Genomic DNA, 21,080 nt, shown 5'->3' on the forward strand with positions numbered 1-21,080 from the left:
CAATGCAAATATATTAATTTGAAATCTAACAAATTAACAAAAGAAAAGAAAAAAGAAATGTAGATCTGTTAAAAATATTGAAGTTTCCTGTTTTTTAAAATCTAGAGTCGTAAAATACAAACTTTTGAAGAGGAAAAAGTGGAAATACACCTTTTTTGGGGTCATTTTTATTTTGTAGCGTATATTTGAAATACTTTGAAATTATCTCTAGTTTAATTCCTTGTGTAAATAAACGAACAGATTTCCATAGATATAAATATTAATATTTGAAACATGCCTCTGAGTAAAGTGCCTAATATTGACACAAGAGTATGTACTTGGATATCCAATCTATATGCTGTTTTTTGATGGTATTAATGAGATAGTTGATAGTGGTTGTATGATGTTGAATATGATCATATTAAGTAAACAAGGGATATTTTTTTCTTTGTTTGACCAAGTAAGTACAGTGTGAAAGACGGTACTATTCTCTTAAAGCTTCGGGAAAAGGAATTGGATTACTTTTAGAAGAAAAAATTAATTATGTTAGGGAACACATCTCTTCTTTTACATTATCTACGTATACATAATTATATATTTAGGTATGCAGGATTAGTAGAACATATAAGTATGTACACCTTTGAGTTTAGAGTGTACATTGCACATTGTCCTTGAAGATGTATGTGATGATTTTCTGTTGCTGTAAGAAGTATTATTTTATTTATTAGCAGGACATAGCCGTAATATACATTTTATTTCGAATTATTACATTATTAAATTTATAAAAATCTTCAGAGTTTAGTAAAACTTGTCGATAGGCAATATTTGAAGTTATTTCATCATGATTAGGATATTTAGAAATATGTTCTCCTTCAACTATAATGAAGATACATACTAAGGTTAACCCTCTATTCCTCTACCTAATTCATTTTTTTTTTAGATAGTATCTAATTTTCTTTCTCCCTCCTTCCGTTTGTAAAATAATTCTTGGATTGGGATTTGTAATTATTTTTAGTATATTTTCGAATCAACAGCACCCACCTTAAAAAAAACTTGGAGACACAGAAACTTAATCTTGTTTTATAAAAAAAATCAACTTATTAGCGAAAAAACAAACTTGTCCTCCATAGCCCAGTAATCTGGTCTTATCAATATGAACAATATTATAGCCACCTGTATACATATATATTTGTATGACAAGATATCTATGCTGCAATTTAGCGAGCTCTATTGGGAAACATGCACACTTTGGCACCTGCTTTTTTTAGATAATTTTTTCAAATTTGTACTAGTTGGAGGAACAAAATTGATGAATTCGTTGTCCCAAATATTTGGAAAAGGCATGGAGTCCTCCTTGAAATCCACACCAGTAGCGACAACATAACAATTGCTTGAACTCTGGGACTCAGTAAGAGATTAATTCAGGAAGGAAATTGAGACCTTTAAAGATGATTATGAGACCTCTAAAGGAGATCTTTAATCTAACAACAGCAATGCCTCAAAAGTCTCAAATAGCTCCAAGACAATTTTGACCACTTCATCTCGCCCTACTTTTAGCCACGAAACTTACTGGATGAGAATCTGAGTTTTTTTAGGGGGGAGGGTCTATAAAACAACAAATCAACCGAAGCCCATGCAATGCAAAAGACAAACTTATTTGTGGAATCAAGAAGGAATTCCAGTATTTGCAAAGAGGCCCAAGAGCTTTCACCCTGCTTGTGCTTTCGGTCTCGTAAAGAGGCTTTCATTTCGACTAGAGGTGATATTATTGAATTGGTTTGTTTTTTCCAACAACTAGTTGGTGAGAAAATTAAGTTTGAAAAAATAATCATTTTCATGGCACAGATAGCATACGCACCATATATATATAATATAGATATATTGAGTGTAAATACTTTTGTCGTCAATAAAACAATATTGGAGGAATGGGGAAACCTTGCACCAAAAAATGAGATGAGTCATTTTAAATAAGGGGTCAAAAAACTTTCTTTACTGCGGCCCTGATAACTGGAAGAAAGAAGAGCACGGGGTGCCTAATCATTCTGTTTAATACTTGCAAGCGCCAGAACGAAAGCTCTGGGGAAAAAGATGTAAAACTAAGTATAGCTTTTTTTGATGATCATGGGTGAGTGGTATACAATAAAAATTACAAAAAAAAAACCCATTACGTTTATTTTCTAAAAAGTTTTCAAAGAAGACAAATTTGCAAAATATAGTTATATCAGACATAGGGTGCATATATCCAAATCTTACAAACTAAATAGCATTAAAGGTTAGTGGGATTTGTGAAACTGACGTTTGGATTTCAAGATATCAGCGTCTTCCATTTTCCTTTTTCAGTTGCCATAATGAAGGATGAAGAAAACGGGATCTGAAACTGAAAGAACTGGATAAATACTTAATTGTGGGACGGAGATGGAGGAAAATAATGTTGCTGCTGCAGGTGCTATACACTGTAACCCTGAGGGTTTGGTCTTTTATGCGCACACACGAATGTTCAATCAGGTTTTGGATATAATTGAATCTATTTAGGAAAGGATGTTCACTACTCAGGAATTAAATAATAATGCAATGAAAAAAAATGTTCATTCTTTAAATTACCAATTCCAAAAAGACGGGCCAGCTAAAAAAAACACCGGAGTTACATTTGTATAATGTATATTTCATTCCCTAGGAGCCACCAACAGGCGAACCTACACAAATTAAGTTCAAGAGAATAATTATTCCCAAAGGAGTTGTCCATTTTATTACGTCGTTCAAATATTGCATTTTATTTAATTACTTCATCCGACATATTCATTACCATCCTTACATGAATGCAATCCTTTAATCTTATTAACATTATTTATTTATTATGCATTGATGAGAAATTTAATCGTAGATCTTTCAATTATATAATTGTTTAACAATTGTTAATTTCCATCAAAATAGTCAGAAATTACAAAATTAATATATCTTACATATAAATAATAATCCATTATTACAAATTACGCTCATTACAAGTAATTTAAATTCCTCACTGAAAATTATATGTATATCGTTTTTTTGTTACAATTTCTAAAATATGCTAAAATACAAAGTAGTTACATCTTGTACACAACATCTATACACAAAGAATGTAATTTGCAGCAAAAAAAAACACCACTTTTTTTGAGTGTGCCATATATTGGATATTGTTTAATTAGTAAATTTCTACGAAAAAAATGGATGTTATAATAATTTACTTTTCAAATCCAATATTTAATTTGTAAAAAACAGATAAGGTCCTCCAAATTCATTCTCTCACATACAAAAGATGTAGATAAAATATTTTATTAAGTTTGTTTCACATCAAGAGTCCTTTGTATAGATATAAAAAATCAATAAAAACTAATATATGTGGAAGTTATAGAAACAGAGAAGGCGTATTTCTTTTTATATGGACAAAAATGTATTTCATTGTCATTTTTTAGTATCAAAGTACGATAAAAAGGAAAGAAGCATTGGAAGGGGTGCAACAACTGATATGTTTTTTTAAAGTTTGAGTAATCTTCGTGTCAATAAATTGAAACCAAATTTGAGACCCCAAGTACAGCTTGACATTGTCTTAAGTGTCCATTTTTTTATCGCCAGTCACAATTTGCTTCAGAAGGGGATATATTTTTTGTTGCGATTCAGCAGCGATTTGCAGATAAAAATTTATCCATGGTATTTTTTTTGTCAGCTCACGTGGCAACTAAAAATCGAGTTTTTTTAAAATATATATTCAGCCTTCTGGAAATGATTAAAAGGGTTTTATCATCAATTTTCAGCTCTTGGGCAAAGCTAAGACTGCTAACTACTATCTCCATATTTTACATGATTTAATCCACATTTTCAAGGACAGGTGAAAGACGAAATTTCTTTTTTCCCAACCTGATATATTCGATACATGAATCGAAAGAAAGATATCCTTCTTGAGATAGATATTTAATAAAAATAATGAGTTTAAGGCAAAATAGATTTTGGACATTTGAATCACTTTATACGTTAAACAAATTTCTTTAACAACAATTTTTTTGCACAATAACAAAAAATGTATTTTTATATTTATAAAGTAATGAGTCTTATTCTTTTTTCAATATTTGATCGTAATGTGCGACCTTAAGATTCCTCGTATGAGTATGAATTTTAAATAAGTATCTGTGATACCTTTTGACAATTTTTCAACACTAGCCGTAATCAAAATTCGAAAAAGTTTAAAATTTAACTGGTTTAACGTACAATCATAATAAAAATCTATGTCAAATAGTTACTATTGGCCAACAAAAATGAAAAAAATTGTTATATATTATGCCACTATGGGAATTTGAGGGTTAAAAAGAATTATATTTGTGATTTGAGCCACTACTTTATGTAATTGCATGCCCAATTAAGATATATCAAATAACCACAATAACACATATATAGCAAAAAAAAAAAGAAAAAGAATGAACTGCTGTTCGATTGTTTCTAATAACCAAGTTTTTGAGCTACAACTACGAGTCTTTAAACTGGAAGTCTAAGTCGAGTTAGAAAAAGCACGACTTAGGTCTCACTCGAGTCCCAGTCGCGTGTCACCAGCTATAATTTTGACTGACAGTCTCTAATTCTTACAATATTTCTTATAACTTATACTAGGTTTGTATTTACCACGAGCAGAAATGTCTATTTTTCACATATCTACTTATTAGAAGTTAGGCAAAAAAAAAAAAAAAAATATTGTTGTTTTGCAAAAGATGCGTATGGATAAATAAAACACAATATTTTTGGATATTTTAAAATATTAGTGTCATAATAATTTAAAAATACCAGTTAATTCTTTCCAGGAATAAATTCTTTTGAGCATTATAGGTAATGATGAAAAAAATATGAATAAATAAAGTTTCAACTGAATAGGAGTCCTTCCAAAATATGTTCAATTGTTTTAAAATTTGGCAAGGTGTTGTCTTTTATCATATTCGACCCACTCTAATAATTATGTGTAGAAACACACATATGATTAAACATCATTGAATCATCATTATAACATACATATAAACATAAATAAATGCTGAGGCTTATGTGAAAAAACCAAAAACATTCAAGCATTAATGTTATGTTATTGCAGATATTGAATAAGTTACATTTTATATAATTATTTAAGCATATAATTTATTTCGATATATATTATTTTCTTATAATTTATAAGCTTGGATAATATTAATATTCTAAAAATATTAATTTCAACTTTACACATGTAAAAAAAAAAAAAAAAGTATCTTTAAAAAAATAAAAATGAATAAGATTAAACTCCTACGGTAGTTCTATTTTAATAATATTGAAGAAAAAAGTTATTTAAAATCATCAAAAATGCATTTTTTTGTAAAGTGATTAACTTCATGTATAAACAGAAAAATTAAATTTGAATATTTTTGCCTTTTTTTTATTACATTTTTTTTAAAAATAATTATTAATTAATAGATTTAATTTCAATATAGTTTATGTATTTTGTTTTATGTAATAAAAATAAAACTTTCAAATTGCTTGCAGAAATAAAAATTTAAAAAAAATAATTAGCAAAAAAATAAATTAATAATAGTTTTTTGAATTTGTTTAATTAATTGTATATGTATAACTGTAAATAACAGAAGGCTTACCTTTAGTATTTGACATCTTCTCGTTTTGCAATCCGTGTCTTCACATGGATGATACATTCCTAATGTTACACAATTAAAAAGTATGACTGTCATTGTAAGACGTTCAAACCACCTAAAAAAATAAAAATAGTTTTTTATACGAACATGTCAAAAAAAAAAAAACATTATATGTTTTGTTTTTGATCATTAATCAAATCAAAATGCAATTATTTTTTCCCGAAATAAAAAAGTCTAAATGCTATTATTAGATTATTTAACCATTCGTTTTTTTTAATAATTGCATATAGATAAACTTCATTGCAAACAAAGACAAGTTATTTTTGTCTGAAAATAACTAAAATAGTTTTTTAAGGGAACTCTGAATGATAAAACAAATTGACATAGTAGTATAGTTATTAATCTCTTAAGTTTCGATGATGTGAAAATGTATTTAATAATTGATGGAACTCAAATCCTTTTAAAACTATTTTGTATTTGTCTATTTTATCCTTGTTTATACATTACATTGTGATTTAGAATTGAAAATAAATCACATATAATGTCACATACATTAAAATAAGGAAGGTAGAAACTTGGCATGGGCTGATATCAAAACATCATAAAAGCTAATTTTCGGTTGTTTCGATTGCCACCCAATTCATATCCTAAGGATACCATAACTAAAAAAAAATCAAAGCTTAATATTCGTTATTATTTAACTTATTTGCACAAAAATATTTGATCTATATAGTAAGAATTCATAGATGGCATTCCGGTTGAGTAACGTTAGCACGATAACCGTTTAAAAAAAAGAGGACCATTTGAACGGACGACAAACTTGACAAGCCTTAATAATGAATAAATCTTATCATAAATTTTTTTAACTAAAGTAATGACAATTGAGGTAATGTTTGTATCATTCATCTAAGTGTGAATACTCTGTGGTTGAAGCATCCTTTATACTCTTTCCTTTATTTCTGATTGCATCATATACAGGGTTGATTTCATCTAGTGGTACACATTTTATTATTATTTTATGGTTTTCAATCCCGAATGACATTGGTCAAAAATCACAGAGAAAGACGACAAGATTCTCAACAAGCATTCTGAGACGGCTGGAAAAAGAAAAGATGATTCTAAATTTTCTCAAGGCCAGCAAAAATTTGGGTAAAGTTTTGCTCTTTTCCAATGAAAAAGTTTGCCCTGTTGATGGCACCGTGAATAGGCAAAACAGCCGCTACATTACAACCAAACATCCAGACAATGTCTTAGGTTTATTGGGACATATTTTTTGAACAAAAATTCCAGTAGCCAGAACCGGCAAAGTCTATCCCTCCCATATTTGTTTAGTAGATGGAGCAGATGCTTGCATGGAACTTCTGGAAAGAAAGTGCTACCTTAGGCCAGATAAGAGTTCGGGCCCGACTTTGTTTTCACTCAAGATGGAGCTCCGGTTTATCGCACAGATAAGACCTAGGTCTACCTGAGAGACAGCTCTCTGACCTTTTGGGACTTCAACAAAACAACAAATGCAAACCCTTTGGACTACTCTATCTATGCACGTCTTGAAGAGATGATGTTTGGTACTCCTCACAGGAGTTTCTACTCCGTAGAGGCCTCCATCAAGCAGGCGGGGGACAAACTGAAGTCTGACTATACCGGGTGTCCACGATAAATTGGAATTAATTTAAACTTCATCCAGATCCATAATGTGGATATTCGGGGTTAAATCATACTAATATAAAAGGTTGCGTGAACAATACACTATAACTTCCACCACAATTGTTTTGACAACAAACAATAGTCATCAAAGAACAAGCAAGGAGAGACGCCATCCTCGAATTAGCTCGCGCGGGACACAAGCCCTCTGCTATCTACAAGCTTCTTAACTACCCCAAGACCACGGTGTACCGGGTATTCAATGCCTCAGAGGTTGAGGGGAAGGTCTGCCGCAAGGCCCACAACATGAGAAGTGACCGAATCCGCACTCCCCGCTTCCTCCTCTGGTAGTCCATCAAGGCTTCGCCGAGGACTTCCTTGTCCAGGTTGGCCATGAACCGTGGAGTGAGCAAGCAGCTGGTCTCCAAGGCTGTGAATGAGGACCTTGGGTACATGTCAAACCGAATGGCCAAATAACACATCCTTACGGCATCAATGAAGGCCACCAGGATCACCAACGGTAAGCGTCTCCTCAATGACCTGAAGAGCTATGGAGGAAGAATCATCTTCTTCTCCGACAAGAAGAGCTGGACTGTCGACAGAAGCTACAACGTCCAGAATGACAGGTGGCTTGCCAAGGAGAGAGATGAGGTTCCTGCAGTCTTCACCACAAAGTTCCCGGGCTCTGTGATGGCCCTGGGTGTCATCTGCAGCACCAGTGAGGTGATGCCTCCTTTCTTCTTCAATCTCAAGGAAAGGGTTAACGCGATAAGGTACTGCGAAGTCATGGAGGAGTTCGTCATCCCTGGATGAAGGATACACCCGCTGTGGGGGGGGAGTTCATATCCCAGCAAGACCAAGCGCCCGCACACATTGCCATGAGGACCACTAACCTCTTCAACTCCCACGGCATCCCTTTCTGTGATCGCAACACCTGGCCCTCCAACTCACCCGACCTTAATCTGTGTGATCACTACTGGTAGGGGAAGTTGGGGAGGGAGGTGTGCAAGGTCAGCCACAAGAGCATCGCGGCCATGAAGGGCTCCATTACGAGGGAGTGGAATGCTGTCGATTCCGCGGAAGTCATCAGGGCATGTAAATCCTTTAAGGGCAGGATGGAGAAGATGGTGGCTGCTGAGGGAGGACATGTTGAATAAATTTATTGTTTAATATCATGTCAAACTTTTTCATATTAACAAATACACTCCAAATTCCATTTTTATCAAGCAGGTTGAATTTTAAGATAGTTCCAATTTATCGTGGACACCCTGTATGTAGTGGCCAAAAACCAAAAAATGAGAAAATCGAATAAGGCTAGTTTAATTTCAATGTTATATATAAAAATAAGAATACGTACCAAATTTCAAGTGCATGGGAAAAAAAAATTTAGCTACCGGATTGAAATATCAATGTCTCAGACTATTTTATTATATTTCATTTTTTAGGAAACAGTGCATGGTAAATCGAAAAAATTCAAGTTTAATAGTCAATGACTTATCAAATTCTCAATTGGTATTTAATTAGAAGAGTATCTAAAGTATAGACTAGCAGTTTTTAAACTTTAATCAATGACTAAACTACTTCAAAATAAAGGCAGAGTTATAAGGTTTTTGGAAGAATATCTTCAAAAATCTCTTCACTGGTTTGTTTCTATGCTGCATGGGAACAAACTTCCTCTATGTCATTAAATTACAGAGATATATGGAAAGACAGCTGGCTGTTGTATATTTTCTGGACCCATAATAAAAAGGCTTGCAGCATGTTTAACTTTGCCAATCGTAACTTTTGTTCCAATTTCAGTTTCTCTTGCATTAACACATTTTAAGGATTTGAGTACCGATCAAAAATATTTATATCCAATTCTTCATAAATATCGGAAGGGCATGTTTTGGATGATATTGTTTTTTTTTAAACCAGGAATTATAAATCATGCGAAATGGCTTACTACTGCCAATAGGATTCTACGTCTGTACGTTTATGAAGAAAATCCTTCTGATATATTTGTCTGTTTAATTTTGTAATGCTTATTTTTATTCCTTTGGGATTCTCCATAAAGAAGAATCCATTTGTAAAATATGGGACAAGGCATAAATTTCAAGCAATAAAATTGATTAAAAATAAAGAAGAAAGAGATCAAAAAATTGCTCTACCAGTCATACCAGGAAACACTTATTTTTCTCATCCTCAAAATTTTCCAAAAAAAAATATCCTTCGCATATTCAAGCTGTCGAAAGAGCAGTTTAAAATATGACAGAAGTATCAACAAAATATCACAACGAAATGACAAGAGATTGTCATATATTTGCAAAACTTGTATTAAGGAAGCGTATTTCTTAGTTTGAGTCTAAAAAAGTCTTTAGTAAATTATGCTTATCGTAATATAATTTTTTGTTGTATATAATCTTTTGTTGAAATATTGTTATAGGTACTATATAAGAATTGGATATAATTATGGGTAACCGTACTTTATGGAAACAGTGGACTATATGGAGACAACTAATCAAATCATTTTATAACTGATCCTCAAAATATTGATAAAATAGGTACTTCGACTGAAACTTTAAAAAAGAAGAAGTAAGAATTAGGCTAATCTAGCTGGAGGAAAAAAGCCAGAGAAAATAAGCAAAATAATCATAGAATAATTTGAAATTTTACTGTAATTGTTCTATTCAAATCAAAGATTCTGACTGATTCGTTTTTGTAAATCGGAGCAGTCGTCATGTGGTAGATGGATTACAGATAGAAGAGAAGCACAATTAATTCGCTCAGTCACTTCACTAATACCTAGATCACGATCAACTCGCCAAGAGTTCCCTAGTGTATATATGAATTATCATGTTTACTGCCTAGATGAGTTGTGAACACGTTAGTAAGTTTCTGATCAAATAGAACAGTTCAAAAGCAAGTTTTCCTCGAGTGAATTTCTATCCTGTGTCTCATATTCGATTAGGATTCGTCTTCATCCAAAGATGCATTGCTATGGATTGCTATCAGGCAGAGTTTCTTTTAATGAACACCAACTAGAGCAGATTTAATAGGATCTAAATCATTTTGTTCAACCTTTTATAGCCCCTCATGTCAAACTGCGTAGTGAACATAACAATCATAGCAATAAGAACTATATCATAAGGACCCTCACACTGCCTCAGGTGTCCACAAGGTTTCCCCATAAGATTAAATTCCCAAAGTTTCTCCGTCAAGGTGACTTCTGACTATAATAATTATAATTAGTTGATTGTTTTTTTTTGTTAAAATTGATTTAACTGACTCGGATTTTTAAATGGTTTCTTTTTATTATTAAGAATTATGAATATATATTAAATCAAATAGTAACACAATAAAAATTCTAAAGTAAATATATATAATTATATATCCTACGCTCATAGATCCTTTCTTCCCAGTCGTGAACTCTATAGGCGTAGTAGTATCATGATGATCAAAAGCTGTAGGTGCTTCTAGGAGAGTAGAGTCACGAAATTGTGGCGGAGGAAGAGCCTTGAGCATTTTTGTTAATATTGAACGATTTACTTTAAATGATAAATACAACTTCTTTTAAAAGATAAGTTAAATATACCAAAATTTATATATTACATTAAGGAATCTTAATGAAACTTTTGAAATTCAGACTCATAAATTTAAAATTGAAACTATTTTTCGGCAATCTGATTTTCTGTTATGTATTGATGAATAAGATATATTTCAAAAAGTTTAGTCTTCCAATGCCATTTTTGTAACCTCTAGTTATTTGAAAATAAGATTATATTTGTTACTCAAATAAAAAATATTTTAAATGAAACTACTCATCATTATGATTAGAAGTAACCTATAAAAAATAATCTTTTTTAATTGAATATTTTTTCATATAATAAAAGTCAACATCTTAGCAAAATGAAAACATGTTTTTGACAGTACGTATTTACTTTTTATCACTAACCATTTATCCAAAAAGGGGGTTTACTCCCCTAAAACGGACTGCCCTACTATACAGTCAAGGTAAACATGGTAAACATCACAAATAGATTTCATCAATATAGCAACAGAAGCATTATTTGTGAATTCGACTTAGATTCTGTAGTCCAGCGGACTTAGATCCAGAATCTCGGTTAGTCTTAAGTCAATGAAGAAATCGTAAAGAAAACATCTATAATGCTAAATTGATGTTTTTGAGTTAAGAACGATCTTTTTTCTAAACTTTTGTCACATAGTAGGTTTTGGGGTCTTCTTTTTGTAAGTTTTGCCGTGGACTTGGGCACGAGTTAGCCTCAAAAGAGTGTTTGGCTGCTTTAGGAATTAGCTTGACTGGTCTGCTGCTTCAAGGATGATCCTTGAGACCGCACCTATCTTTTAAGTGCTTGTGAGTGTGGTCAATGGTGATACGGTTGACACTGAGCTGGCCAGAGTGGGTTGAAGTTGCAATCTCCAACCTTTTTGTTTCCAGGTTTTTCCAGAAGTGAAATTTTTTTGTTTTCAATATTTCGGTATTCAAGCACTATCAGTATAAAGTTGAGTTTTCCCTGCTATCATACGTATACATGTAATATTTTTGGCCTGTGAAATTATTATTCAAGAACACTAAATATTATTTATTTCAAATTTCAACGATTCTTCTTAATTAAATGACCTTATCTCAGTAACTAACTTTCCAACTTCCATAAAGTCCCCCTTTTAATTGAATTAACAAGATGAGTTCTTAAAAAAGATACAGCTAATTACAAACGTAATTAGCGGAAATAATAAAATAACATCATCTGAGGTATCATAAAAGCGTCATCTCGCGGAATAAAGGGATATCACGTGGACAAGTAATATGCTGAAATAGGTAAGGGGATTTTACAAGATAGTTTATAGCATGAAATTGCATTAAATCGACTTAAATGTAAATCAGCTTTAATCTAGTAATATTACAAGTTGCTAGTTTACATTTAAGTCGAGTTTGTGACCTACATAACCATCTTTTAATTTCAGGTCGTATCAAAGTTCTAATGGTCAGTTAATTATTGCCTTTTGCGTAAAAAATAATCAATAATGTTACATAGTCTTCCTTGGAAGTACACATATAGCTCATCCAGCATAAGCAAGAGCGGAACACCGTGTCACAGACACGCAAAAAACGCTATAAATCCTGGTATGAATAATAAAATATGGAGTAACTTGGAATATAGGTATGAATATAAGTAACTCCAAATTGTCGCGAATAGTATGTTAATAATTTAAAAGTGCAAGAAATTGTAAATCAATTTGTTTCTCATAGGTCTCTTACCTCCAGACACAGATTAGTTTATAATAATGGCTTAATACCACATTCTCCAAAGAAAATATGTAAAATACCTCGTTAAAAAATAATATTTATTTGAAATCTTTTTCAATAAAAAACAAAGCTGTCAAAAAACCTTAGACTTTATTATTACTAAAAATCCATATTTTGTAATTAATTCATATTTGTGTTTAACTGCATTAAGATTACTTTAAGTAGCTGCTGGGAGTTCAACTAATGTCAGGTACATAAGTTTGTCCAAATGAATATTTACTTTATTGTGTTAATTTTTTAATTTAAGAAAAAAAAAACCAAAAACGTAAAGTATTTTTCGTATAATGCTATATCAATATTTACAATGTTCATTTAATAAATTTTAAATGGATATAATATATGGTACATACGCAATTAACTTAATTTAAAAATAAATATCTTTTTGGACAGACATTATTGCAATTTCTCTTTGCAAAGGCTGTAAAATCTAGATAAAGAAATGCCATTACGCAATAGGCCTTTTTTATAATTTATGAAGAAGCCCCCAGTACTTACGGATTGACGAGAATTCGTATACAGAATTTACGGACAGGATTGGATAGATTCAAAAAGCGGAAGGAATATTCTGCAAACTCTGAAGCTGGTGGATCACCAATATCCGAATTCATATAATCATCATCTGTATAAGGCTTTCGAAACGATTTTCCTAAAAAAAGAAAAATAATTGTACATATTAGTTGTGGATAAATTATTTTTTGTTTTGTTTTCTTAATTTTAAGAGGTCTAGAGTCTAATTATGTTGTAATAAGAGCTATAAATATATTAGAGACAGTTTTTTGAATTTTCCACTGATTATGGCTAGAGATGGGATTTGGTGAGCGCAAGGAGAAGACAGGAGCGTGACTAATGGGACAGAAAATATTTTGAATTGCAACTTGAACAAGATATTTCATAATATCATAATTGTTTTATGCTTGAAGAGAGAACATTTAAATATAAAGTAATTCTTAGTACGTGAAAGAGGATGAGTAACGCTGAGGATTTGTTATTGAGTTATACCTAAATGTAAGTCTTTGTGGAAATCTTGGGATTTTATGTATGCAACAATAATTGATTACTTTCTTTTGATTATATTAAGCACAACTTCTAACTAAAGCGTTAAAGATTTACTATTCGTTTAAAACTTTTTCTCGTTTCATTTGATTTTAACTACATCAAAATAATGAATAAAAAATAATCGTGGAACATGTTCAAACTGGCAGTCTTCCTATAGCCTTTGTAACAAAACTTGAACAGGGGAATGAATGTTCATCAACAATAAAAGGACAGGGGAAATGTATAATTGAAGGTGAGGAAGAATATGAAATATAAGTCTAGGTATGTTAAAGGATTAAAAAAAAATCAGATTTGAAGGTAATAAGAAAAGTTATTTGATATAATTTTTTTTTTTAATTTCAGATGTGTCAATATTTTTTATATTTATTCGACAACCATGGAGTAATCTGAACTTTATCATAGAAATTACTAAATTACATTATGAGCTTCTTTAATTTTGTACTATCATTTGTGACATATAATAATGATTATAATTGATGATTCATGTCAGATTCATGAAATTTCGTCAAACGATAATTGAAACATTTAATTATGGGGGAAAATTCAAAAAAATAAAATACTTTCAAAAATGACCTATTACTTGAGTATTACTTATAAATCCCCTTCTCTCCTGCGGAAATGAGCCCGCCCTACAACTTCTTTAACATACGTTTATTTAACTGATTCAAGGTGAGTCAAATTGATTTCATATTTTGATAATTGTTATTTTTAACTTGGGATATCAGTGTTGATTTTTAGGGGGGGGAGTATAGGGATACTATAAAATTCTTAGTGGCACCTATGTTTATGGCAAAATAAGCAGTGTAATGTAAAATCTTCATAATTTTTACTCCTACGTTTCATTTCATTGGAAATATAAACATTATGTAAATGAATTCACAAGAAAATAATCTAATTTGTCTCTTACCTAATATAAGCTGCATTTCTGATTGACTTTACACTCTTTTCAAAACAAAAACAATTCAAAAACATGTAGGTTTCTCTTTATTCATATGTAGTATAAGAATAATAGCTCCCCACCCCTCTATGTATGTAAAAACATTGTAGAAAGGGACTTACAAGTATAAGCTCATGAAAAAAAAATGAAAAAAACGTGTGCTCTCACTTAGTTACCCATTTAAAAGTTAATGAATACCACTATATAGTTATGAATGGCTCGGAGCAAGTACTAACTACTTGATTATTTTATGTATATAGAAATATTTTGGTCTGTGCACAATATGCATTGATATGCGGCTCATCAACACAAAAGTAAGATAGATTGTGTGTCTCAATCGTGAGTCTCGATTACATTTGTATTTTTTTACGAATTATTATCAATTTCTATGAACAAATTAGAATGGTGAAATCTTTTGAGGTGCTGCAAATCATAAATTGAGATTTTCTATTAAAAATACCATATTGAAGAAATATTAAGTCGTATGTATCAGTTCTTAGCTATTATTAAAATTCTTGGATATTTACTTGGCTTGAAATGATTGAGACTGCCTCAGTAAGATAAGAAATTACATTCAAAAGTTTGAAAAAAGTACTCCATGATGCCACAAAGTCTCCTCCGGCTTGGATAACGTCGATGCAATGGTGTTCTCCAACTCCCATAACTGCCTGGAGAGCTCCTCTTGGTTCACTAACTTCATCACCCACTGGACGCCATATGTGAGGTCTTCGTGGCTATCAAAATCGTAATCCCGGAGCAGCTTACGGAAGAGAAATTGGTCAAGGTGATTAAGGTCCTCCCTGTAGGGAGACTGTTTGATTGTTTCCGCCTTTATCTGCGTTAAGAACTTCCTGGTGTCGTTGACTATGTGGGGACGTGCGTTGTCCCACATGAGTAGAAGTTCTTTTTTTGGCTATGTTATAGCAATTTCTTTTGATTTATTATTAAAACCAAAATTTATACTGGACTCAAGAACAGTCTGAAGGTTAAAATCATCAAACATATTTATATGAGCTGAAAATGAACACCAAAGATATATGAAGACTTGATAAAAATATTTAAAAATCTTTTTTAAGAGAAAATACTTATGACTTGAGTTGATTCTCCATACCAAAGCCCTTGGACTCTATATGAATTTTTAAAATATGAATTAGTTTTCTCTCTATGCTTTGAGTTGTAAATTCTTAACATATGAGGTATGTAAAAAAGCACCCAAAATGATGTAATAACTTTCACAATTTGAATAATGTCTTGGAAGAGAGTAGCTTAGGTATGGCATTACGTTTCATTAGGCTATCTACAAGCAGCTATTAAATCAAGGAAATAAACACAAACCCAAGATCGTATCTAGTAGAAAATAGAGTGGAATATCTCTCTTCCCGATGCTCAATTCTACTTTGAGTTCAACCAAGATACTTAGACACAAGATATAACGGAGACACTGATATTAAAGAAAAAGGATTGTAAATATAAAATAGTATAAGTCTTACAGATATAGGATAAGGGACATTAGGTGAAACTCGACACAGGGATAAAAATACATTACATTTATTTTCCTTGGGTCATGAGAACACGTACTAGTCATTACTTGATACTTTAAGGTTCTCTTTCCAAGAATTAAAGAAACATTAGATCAGCCTGTTTGGAAAATAATTAAGGATACACAGTTCTTTTGGTGATTACAATCGTTTTTTCAGGCAGTTAAACACTTAAAATTTACAATTTTATCTATGCTGATAAAAAAATACAAATGAGTTGTTAATGTTTAATAATAAAAAGTTTTAATGGAGGCAGTATACAAATAATTATATGGAATTGTTTTTCTATCTACAGAAAAATGTAAAATCCTAAATATGATAAAGCAATATTTTTCAATTGTAGTAGATTTTATGGAAAAAAGAGGCTTTAAAAAAGTCCTATACTCTAACTTCGTGGAAGGAATGTTATCGAATATGTACGTTTATCCATATCTATCTGGATATTTATCTCTTACTCACTATGATTACAATGTGACCCTGACAAATTTAAAAAAAAAAACCTTATATAACTCTCTCTTCCGAATTCAAATTAAGTTAAATATTATTCGTATGTGTATTTTCTAACAAAATACCACACATATGCTTTTATCTCTTCAGTTCATATTTTCCTTTGAAGTACATACATACATATTTTTACGTACAAAGGAAGAAAAATATATACTTTATATTTTATTTGACCACAAAGTGCCATTACTTTTTGACAATTTAATATTGTACATGTATATTATTATGGGATCGTTGTTGGACTTTGAACTAAAAAACAGAAATAATCTTTTATCTAGGTTTATAGATGTGTTGTAAGGGATGAACCATGGTAATACCCATGTCTGGGGACTCCTGCTCCGAAACATCAATCTAAAAAGTACTCTAATATTTTTTGGGGCATAATGATAATTACCAATGTATGTCCATTACACAGTACTGGAATGACAAAAATAGGGAATTTCGAATGGCTGGATATTTTTTATTTTGCATTTTATTCCTCCAAACAAGAAAATAACCATAAAACATTCATGATTTTGATTTGAAAATCTGTAATGTGTTCAAAAAAAGGAAAATTTGGTGTTGTTTCTTTAAAATTATCGATTTAAATCAAGTTACATAATTTTTATTTGATTAAGTATTATAGATGAAACATATATTTGCAAAAACTTTTTAACAATGTTTCTCTAACTTGCCTCATGTATGAGTATTTTAGTTCCAAACATGTTGCCAATAAATAAATATTATCTTTTGGTACCGCGTATTACGCGCATATATTTTGATGTTTTTGCTCATTGTTATTACTGAAATCTCCTTTTTTGATAAGAAGTATGTATTATATTATTATCAAATATACTTTGGTTGTTCATTTATGCCAAATAAGGACACCACATTTTACAAATTTATTAATTTGGACTACAAAAACTATATGTTAAACTCTTAAAAATACGACCTTTTATTTATTGTTCCTTAATTTCGAGGGTGATTTATATTTATTCAAGTATATTTTTATTCTTATATTCTATAAGTCTGATATTTTTTATTTATTATGAATAATTAATTCCTCAATTTATAAAAACAATCAGTTGACTTCTATGAATAACTACCGTGATTCAAATCAAAACGCATCTATGAAAGACACTTTTTTTGAAGGTTTTATGGTTATTTTCTTGTTTAGAAGAATAAAATGTACAATAAAAAATATCTGGCAATACGATACGTCGGTCCTTCAGTTTTACAGTACTGGCTGCCTTTTTAACTATTCCTTTCTCATAGCTAGATTTGAATAAGATAAAAACAAAAAAAAAATGATGGCTAGAATGTATCATAATGAGTTCTACTTGCACACTTTATACTCTAAACTATTGTTATCTTGTCTCTTAGAAGAAGTTATTCTAAACATGTGGAAGGGCATAGTTAGTAACTGCGTCATTTCAGCTGTTTTAGTTACCATAAAAGACCGATAAGGACTTATCCTAAACTATGAAACTTTATTAGGGCCCGAAATACTCTACCTATACATGGAACGCACAATCTTTTGTTTCCTGCTTTATCACATATCATGACGGACACTGGTAATCATTTCAATTGTGGGGAGCTGGAAACATTTTTATGAAAATTACGTCATAAGTTCATAGAAACATTATCTCGCACTTTTCATTGTTATGCTCTTTCAAAAAGCGGGCTGTCCTTTGGATCCCTATTTTGGGGTATCTATCATTCTACGTAAATTAATAATTTATATTACTCAATTGCATTTGTATATTATTCTGTACTTCTATAGGTTCTTTGTAATTCAGGCTTTAGGTATATGTATGCACAAAGCTACCCACTTCCAAAAACTTCATACCAGAATCCCATGTTTTATTCTATGTGTAGTATGATAATTATTGAAGATTAGAATAATTAATAGTTTAAAATAAAGGTAGTATGTTACAAGCCTTATTTTTTCCTACATATATATTTTTTTCCAAAATTTATCTACCCTTTTAAAAAGAACTACAAAATACATGCAATACCTTCATAAAGAGAGTAATTTTAAATAAATATACATATAGTTAGTTATTTTTATTATATTTTTTCCCACGTAGAATTTAAATATAATTTATTTAAAACTGAAAGAACATTAAAGGAACTCAATTACACAATACGTTTAACAATCTATGCATGAAAATGAAAATTTATGCCTATTTACTGTTAAATACATTTAATTAGAAGTGAGTCTATTTCAATGTGCACTATTGACATTTATTTATGAATGTAGAAATATTTGCATAAATGGGAAACTAATTGAAGATACTTGAAGGAAAGAGGAAATAAACATCTAATTGAAAAACTGAATTATGATAGATTAAAGATTTTCAGCAACGTCATTGCTAGGACGATTATTTTAATATCCTCGCACTCATCAAAAGTACCATACCTAGTCATTTTTGATAGAGATTGTATTTCAACCAGCTTGATGCCTCTATCTTCTTTAAATAATGATAACATTAGTTGAATAGATTCATTGTCACTATTGGGGAAAAAACAGCTTAGCTCTCATAGTGTTTTATCGAATTAACTGCAATTAGCTATATGAGCGCAAGGAAAGAAAATCCAACTTCGTACATAATAAGGACATAGGCAGAAACTTTCTGATGTCAATCCTCAATTCTACTAAAAGTCCTTACAATGATTCACATCAATAACACCTCCAAAAAATAGCATTGTTAATTCATTTCATGAGCACACTCACACGTAATTACTTTATACTTGGATGTTCTATCTTCAAGAGTATTAGAAAAATGATGACAATGTTGGAAAATATAATTAAAACACTGTTTATGAACCAAATTCAACGAATTTATCATCCAAAATAAGTAATAAAACCAGTGATTTCGAAAATGTGATCAACAATGAATAAATCCTTTTTTAATCACATAACATCTGATGAATGCATATTTTCAAAGAATTTTTACTCTGTTTAGTCTCTCCCCCAAAGTTAAGTAAATAAAATTACTTAATTCCCTCATAAATCAGTAAGCAGTGGCGGTTTAAGGGGGAGGGGCGTTAGGGTAAGCAAAAAGTTATCAAAAAATATAACATTTTCCAAATAAAAAAGCGCTCTTTAAGATTTGTAAAAATTGTAAAAAAATATCTTAAAAAACAAACTAGACACCTGCACTTTTTCTAGCTCTCATGATAAAAAATCCCTTGGCTATATCGCACACTTTAATGTAAAAAATAGAGGCGTGTTCAAAATTATTTTTGTAAAATAAAGATTCCAAATTATTTTTATAAAAAACAAATTTTCAAATCCTACAAAAAAGGATTTGCACACGGTAAAACTAGACAATCAGGAAAGTTTGTTACGCTATTGCCTTTAAATCTATAATTTTACATCATTTCACCGTCAAGACAATATAAGTGAAGGCCCCTATCTTGAACTACTTATGAGTAGGATATGGGGAAAGATCTATTCATTGATCATTTTTAAAGGATTACTAACAAAAGTGGATAAATTGTTCAAGTTAAGGCGAATTACTCTTATTTTTTATAATTAATATAATTCTGAAACGGTTGAAAGCAAATTTTATTAAATAAGAAGTGTAAAAACAATTTAAGTTGAGGCTATATAAATATATTTTGGTATAATTTATTTGTTTATTACATTTTGAAACTTTATAACAATGTTAATGCTAATTACTCTTGTTTATAGATGGGTTGTGGACAGAAAACAAGAAAATTTTAATTTTAATGCGGTTAATGTTCGTGATATGGGTAGAATTTTTGAAAAAAACAACACAAACGATTTTATTTGTTTTTTTGCAGCAGTTATTTGAAATTAAAAAGCCGTACGATTAGTACAGATCTATGTGTTACAATTCATCCCCAAAAGTTCTACATTTGTGGCAATAAAATAATTTTATTGTAAGATAAAGATGGCAGAAGCCATCTTTAAGCCCCCTTACAGACGATTTGTTTCCCTTTTTTTATTTAACGACCTTCCTATTTTAATTTATATCGTGACTTTTTTCAATAACTGAGGTTTTTGTCAACCCTTAAGCTTTTGCCTTATTGCCATGTACTTGTTTGATATAAGCTAGACTTTATGGAATTCGTCTAAACATGATTTATTATACACTTTGTATTTATTTGGGAAAACAAACATTCATAGTAAGAAGAAACAAAACAAAACAAAAAATAGAATACACAAATATTTATGTGATATTTTTGCAAAATATCACATAAATCAAGATAAACGCTGGTTATATAAAACATATTTTTTATAAATATATATATATATATAATTTTATTTATATTTTTTGAGTTATTGTATTAAACTAAATTTCATTTGTTAAGTAAGTTGTAAGTTGGACTAAAGAATAATGAAGCTGACTAAATTGTTATCTATTATGATAAATGGATAGACAGAGTTAAAGAGTATATGACTTGTGTGGAATCGATGTAGCTTATTGACAACTTGCTCGGGATAAATTATTCTCTTGAACTGAATATGCGTA

General features: G+C 30.6%; 1 protein-coding gene across 2 annotated transcripts in view; it reads right to left on the reverse strand.

Moving 5' to 3' along the window:
- Ca-alpha1T (Ca[2+]-channel protein alpha[[1]] subunit T) overlaps positions 1–21,080 on the reverse strand; it is a 490,322-nt gene that overhangs the window by 121,074 nt on the left and 348,168 nt on the right. For both annotated transcript variants that reach the window (XM_071887138.1, XM_071887140.1), the window contains 2 exons: positions 13,057–13,207; positions 5,616–5,727 (listed from right to left, as the gene is read on the reverse strand). In XM_071887138.1, the coding sequence (XP_071743239.1) occupies positions 5,616–5,727; positions 13,057–13,207 (263 nt within the window). The remainder of the gene's footprint in view (positions 1–5,615; positions 5,728–13,056; positions 13,208–21,080) is intronic.

This window comes from Lepeophtheirus salmonis, chromosome 1, assembly GCF_016086655.4.
Source record: "Lepeophtheirus salmonis chromosome 1, UVic_Lsal_1.4, whole genome shotgun sequence".
NCBI lineage: Eukaryota > Metazoa > Arthropoda > Copepoda > Siphonostomatoida > Caligidae > Lepeophtheirus > Lepeophtheirus salmonis.